Below are 6,265 nucleotides of genomic sequence, written 5' to 3' on the forward strand. Positions count from 1 at the left end.
GACCATAAGAATAACAAAAGGCAGCAGTTACTGTGCCCCGGGCCTCACACACAGAGGAGTCACTGGGCTCGTCCAAGGTCACACAGCTGGGAGGCAGGGGGCCTGAGGCTGGCTCACCCACGAGAGGGCAGGGCTGAGGAGCACAACCGGAGAAGGGACCCCCCTGGGCCACCTGCTGTCAGGACGACCCCACTCGACAGGAGCCTGGTCCCCTTCCCGCCACCATCCACTCTCGCCCACGGGCAGCGTCCCTGCTCCGCTCAGTCCCCACGACCCGCCTCTCTGCCCTCCCCGCCCCCATGCCAGCACTCCAGCCCCCCCCCCCCCGGCCCCTCGGAGGGGCCCCCACGTACCGGGGCTGCCCCAGCTCAGCACCTCCGCACCGGCTGTTCCCTCGGCCACCGGGAACGCTTTTCCCAGAAGAGCTTCCTCCCTCAGGGCCTCCAGTCCTTGCTCAAATGCCACTCCCCGGCGAGGCCAGGGTGGGGGCCACCTGCCTCCCCACGTCGCCCTCCCTGCCCCTCGGGGTGGCCCCATCCACCTCGCAGGGCTCTCACGACCTCCTGTGCAGCCGACACCCTCATTGTCACGAGGGCCCCGGCCCTTCCTTTTCTTCACTTAGCTACCGAGCTCTTAGCACTGTGCCCGGCAACGTCGTAGGCACGCGAGTGAGTGAGTGGCCCCTCCGTCCCCCTCTGGGCCCCTCGCAGCCTGTGCCAGAGGCAGGAAGGCTCGGTCTGGCTGTCGGGTTTTGCCACCAAAGGGGAGGCTTTCACCCCAGCAGCTGGACGAGGCCGGGGGTGTTTGGCCAGAGACCTTCTGGGGACCCCAGGGGACAGCAGAAGAAAAGCCAAGCCTGGACTTGGCCAGTCAGGGCTCCGGGCCTCATCCCTGCCCCCCACCGCCCACCCCGGAGGAAATACGAGTCAACTACACGTACTAGACTCTCTCGAGCTGCGGTGACAAAATGCCACCACCCTGGTGCCTTTACATAACTGGGACCCGTGGTCTCCCTGCTCCGGAGGCCGGACGTCTGAAGTCCAGGCGCGTGCCCCTTGGCTCCTTCCGAGGCTGTGAGAGGGAATCTTCTCGGGGCCCCCCTCCCAGCTGCCGGCGTGCTCTGGCATCTCTCCGCCTGTACGTATGACACCCCAGCCTTCTCTCCCTCCAACTGTTTCTTCACACGGACCCTTCAGAGGCGCACCAGCCGCACGGGATTAAAGGCCAGCCGAGTGACCCCATTTTAACGCAATTATCTCTTTAGAGACCCTATTTCCGGACAAAGTCACCTTCTAGGTCCTGGGGGCCAGGGCTCCAACATTTCTTTTTCAGGGGGCCGTGATTCAACCCCTAACACCGCCCGTGCACATCTTGGGCACAGCTAGGTCTCGGGCGTCGAAAAGAAGGAGGTGACGTCTCGGAGACCACAACGGGTACGCTTAAGGATCCCATAGCCCCAACTGCCTCCTTTGGGTTCTTTCTGTCAAGTGATTGCATCTGTTTGGTGGGGGGGAGGGGGACCCAGATCCTAGGCACCTGAGGTCACCACTTAATTTCTTTTATTGCAACGCACACGAGCAAACACGTCCTATGTCACATCCTAGTAGAGACTCGTTATATACATAGTGTTCCCAAACTAATCTATACCCTTCCGATGGCGGACGGGCTCTGGAAGTTTCTGCTCCACATGACCATACTCCATTTCCTTTTTACAAAAGGCTAGTTGTAGTCGGCACATCGATTTCAAGACTCCTTGGTGGCATCTTCTTAAGAGTTTGAAAACTCCGCTTGGGTCAATCTGCTTTTTTTTAAATTAAAAAAAAATTTTTTTTTTTTAGTGTTTTTATTTATTTTTGAGAGAGGGAGAGACAGAGTGTGAGCAGGGGAGGGGCAGAGAGAGAGGGAGGCACAGAATCGGAAGCAGGCTCCAAGCCCTCAGCAGAGAGCCCGACACGGGGCTCGAACTCACGGACCTCGAGATCTTGACCCGAGCCGAAGTCGGACGCTCAACCGACTGAAGCCACCGCGGCACCTCTTGAGTCGGGCTTCTGATGACCAGCTCCGGGGGCTCACTCTGCACCCACAGGAGAGTGCTGGGGCCCGTGCCAGACCGGGGTAGGGGGCACAGAGCTCTGGCTGGTCCCAGTGTGGGGACGGCGTGAACCGTCCCCATCACGAGAATAAACCGCAAGACTCAGAGTCTCCGCGAAACCCCGTGACGCTCACACCCCGCTAGGCTCCATTTGTGTGGACACAGCTGGCGAAAATTCGTCTCCCCCACCCCCACCCGCAGCCCTGCAAGGCTCAAGGCCTCAAATAGACACTGGAAGACGGGGAGGGAACCCTACACTTGGCCTTTCGGCGCAGGTTTTGATCGTTTTCGACACCTTCCCCCGAACGCTACGTCAAGTCCAACGGGACTCTTTTCATACACGATAAATGTTTCCATTTATTCGGCATCTCAATGTGCACAGCACATACATCACAACGTGGGGTCGGCACCTGTATAGAACTACAGACAGATCCTGGGAACATCGGTAGATACAGAAACCCTAAACCCTGTCGCGGCAATAGAAACCCCTCGTAATATTTCAAAGGTCCGAATGCATCGCTTCTACGCTTCGCGCGTGACTCCTCGCGGAACACGCGCCAGTGGTCGGGGGGGACCACGGTCTGCACGGAAGGCCTCTCACTTCCTGACGGCTCGACCGGGCTCTGAGACGAGGCGTCGTGCCACAATTCAAGGCATCTAAGACTTCGCCGCGTGAGTCCTTTGGATCCAGAACGTCCGCACATTCCACCGCCCGCGCCCCCCCCCCCCCCGCCCCGCGGCCCCATCCGCGCGAGATCCGTTAGCATCTCCTCTCCTCGATACACTCCTCTCCTGGAGTGTAGGACACAGATTAAAATGGAAAACATTTGGGCTCGGCCGCATGGACGGCAGGTGAAACCATACCGTCCGGGTGGCGGTCAGGCTTCGCGAGCCGCCTCGGTGGGCGGAAGGACAGTGTTTTGAGTGGATGATTTGCCTTCGAACCACAGGGTTTCCAAAAGGAATGTGAAAGACAAAAAAACGCCAATCCCAGCGTCCAGTCTTGCCGTCTGTGGACTCCCATAAAGTTAATTTGGGACGCCGTGTTCGGGAACGTCCTGGGAGAGCGCTGAAGTCTTGACGAAACATTCGGAGCATTCCTGGTAGCGAGCTAAGGTCATTTGGGAGAAACTCGAAAAAGTCATTCATTAAAATTAAATGTTTGCCGTCACCTCGGGCCTTTTTTTAAACAGCACCGACCCTGCCCCCCTGTGTCTTTGCTGCCACCGACAGGGGTTACATTTGTAAAATATATAAAGAAAAATATAAGGTTACTTGGTGACCATATAGTGCACTCTAACAGCTGTCTGCAAATATTTTCACCATGATTATCCTTACTAAAAGTAAATCACGGGGTAAAGATAGCTCAAACGTGACAAGGTTTGAATGGGACGCACGGAGGCTATCTGCGATCCCTTTGGCTACATATGGAAAAAGAGACCCTGGGGGTGGTGCTCCCCTGCACCCGGTCCGAGCCCTCTGCAGATCTCGCCAGACGACTGGTTTAAGGGCTCCCGAGGTAGATGCGAAACGCACTTGATCCGGGACGGCATCTTCCTCCACGCAAACGCGGCATCACGTGTTTTTGTCCCGTTACGGGGACATTTCACCTAAAGTCAACAGCTAGCTCTCAGCCCCAAGCTGCCCAAGCACAGGTTGGTGCTTTTTTTTTTTTTTTTTAACCCTGTATTCTATGACTTACCAGAAGTACCTGCTCTCACGAACTGTAGTCTTTCACACCTGTCTGCCCACGTCTAGCTTCCCGCGGGCATGTCGGTTCCTTTCCGTCGGATGTACCAAATTGCTTGGCTTCGGCCTCTTTCCCAGGGGCCACAGAGCAACGCGGGTTGTGGCTGATCCAAAAAAGGAGCGCGGGGGTTTACAGAGCGGTCTAAGAGTCTCCCCCGTCGGGGAGATGGAGGAAGATTGACTGCAGGGAAGTTCAAAGGTCAGTCTTGGCAGGTCTAAAAACAGAGCGGCAGGGCTCACTCCCACAGTGCGGTTTCTGTACCCCAAGTAAGGCGATACGCCCCGACGGACAGCGACAGGGCCCAAAGGAGCGGGGCGCCGGAGGATGCCGGGAGCAGAGCCGGGGGCTGGGAGGGTCCTTAGCTGGCTCCAGGGCCCCCAGGAAGGCCCGTCCTGACGCAGGGACGCTCACAGCCACGCTACAGGGCACCGTGCAAAGCGGGCTTGAGGCCGGCGGCTGACGTCACCGTTTTTAAACACACAGAGAAGTAGCAGCTCACTTGTGACAACTTTTTGACACGTTAAATGACGCCAGTGGCAGGCTCTTCACCGTCTTACCAGAGAACCCGGGGCTGGGTTTTTTTTGTTTGTTTGTTTGTTTGTTTTCCTTTGTTTGTCTTTTTTTCCAAAAAAAAAAAAAAACAAAAAAACAAGACACACCCACAGAACCATAAATAATTTGGTGGCAATATATACACATTTAAATAATTAATTTAAATATCTTACACCTACTCTCGCATTAAACTGTCCATCTGAAGAAAGGCCCCCCCTCCCCGAGCACCCAGACACCGGGGCAGGAGGCCGGGGGTCACAGCCTGGGCAGGAAGTGGGTGACCTTCATGGCGGGTGACACTCGACTCCCCTTCTTCGTCTTGCCGGTCTTGCTCAGGGCGATGAAAGTGCCCGGGTACCTGTAGCTCTCGTATGCGTTGTAGTTGTTGGGAAGGAGGATCTCTTTGAACTTGCACTCTTCCGCGAAGAAGGGCTGGGAGGGAGAAGGGACGGCGTCAGGAGGGGCCACCTCCTGGCCAGGGAACCCTGAGGGCCACTCGTCAGGGGCTCCTTTCTGGCCCGGCCCTGCTCTGGCTGAGAGGTGTCTCCTGGGAAGCTGGGGACAGATGCGGCCAGCCCGCAGCAGCAGCTGGTGCTCCAGCCACCTGCCCTAAAGGCTCCCGTCCTGCGTCCTGGGGCTGGAACCCACCAGAGACGCTACAGAGAAGGGCTGCGGAGGGCATCTCTTGAGGGACTAGGAGGTGCCCACTCAGGGATGGCAGAAATCTCCCGGCTCCCCGTCTTGGGGCTCTGCCCCTCGTTCGCACTGGCCCAGTTCACCGCACTGCCTCAGGCCGCTCGTGTTTGGGGCCCGGGACGGTGGCGATCCTGTGACCCACACCACAGTCGCCATGATCCAGGCATCGGCCGGCCTGGAGAGGTCGCGAGCGATCCTGCGGGCGCCGCGGCCCCAGCCTGGGGCTCCGCCGGCCCCTGCGGTACTCACCGAGCCGTACAGCTTGCCCTTGCTGTTCATGGCCACGAAGAACCGGCTGGCCACTCCGAAGATGCTCACCACGCCCCGCTCCACGGGCGAGAGCTCCAGCAGGCCTGGGGGCGGGGCGCCGGTCACTCCGGGGCAGGGGACCCTGGCCCGCCCCACCCGGCCCCGGACAGCCCCTCCTCGGCCTGCGAGCCTCCGGGCCCCTCATATCTGGGGTGCGGATGGATGCAAGTGTCCCCCCCGCCCCCCCGGGGCCCAGCGGGCGCGGGCTCGCTGGCCTCCCTGCCCGGCCCCCGCGGCGGCCGCTCCCAGCCCCGGACCGTAGGACCCAGGCGGCCCCGCCGTCCCCGACCTGGACGCGCTCCCCGGGCCCCCGCGGGTGCCGTTGGCTGCGCCGCTCGTCCCGTGCCCACGGGCGCAGGCGCTGGAATTCGGCACCCAGAGCCCGGGCTTCCGAGGGCGGGGAGGCGGGGCTCGGCCGCCCGGGTGCGCAGCGGCAGTCCGCGCGGCGACTCCGGGGGGCCGAGAGCGCTCGTGTCCCTGCGCCAGAGAGGCCGGGACCCGAGCCGGTCCCGGCTTCCCACAGCCGCCGGCAGGTGCTGCCCCGGCCCCCGCCCCCGCCCCCGCCCCACTCACTGTCGCTCGTGTCCGCGTGCACGCCGCCGATGCGGCCGTCGGGGAGCACCTGGAGGTGGAAGCCGATGCCCACGTTGCAGTAGAGGCGCCGCAGCCGCTTGATGCCCAGCAGGTAGTCGCCGGCGCCGCTCTGGACGGCCGCCTCCTTGGGCTGCGAGGCCACCGGCAGGCGCGCCAACGAGCGCGCCACCAGGCTCTCCCAGCGGCGCTCCAGCTCGGCCCCCAGCGTGCCGTTGGGGGCGGTGGGGGCGGCGGCGGCCCCTCGGCCCGCCCAGGGCGCCAGCACCGCCAAC

General features: G+C 60.9%; 1 protein-coding gene across 1 annotated transcript; it reads right to left on the minus strand.

The window, feature by feature from the left end:
- Nucleotides 1–4,466: 4,466 nt before the first annotated feature.
- On the minus strand, nucleotides 4,467–6,264 carry FGF4 (fibroblast growth factor 4; the record flags this gene model as incomplete). Its single annotated transcript, XM_040465803.1, has 3 exons — nucleotides 4,467–4,826; nucleotides 5,340–5,443; nucleotides 5,973–6,264. Coding segments are annotated over 3 exons (573 nt in total), but the record flags the coding sequence as incomplete, so codon positions are not given.
- Between the last annotated feature and the right edge of the window lies 1 nt (nucleotide 6,265).

This window comes from Herpailurus yagouaroundi, unplaced genomic scaffold (assembly GCF_014898765.1).
Source record: "Herpailurus yagouaroundi ecotype Mexico unplaced genomic scaffold, PumYag 569, whole genome shotgun sequence".
Lineage (NCBI taxonomy): Eukaryota > Metazoa > Chordata > Mammalia > Carnivora > Felidae > Herpailurus > Herpailurus yagouaroundi.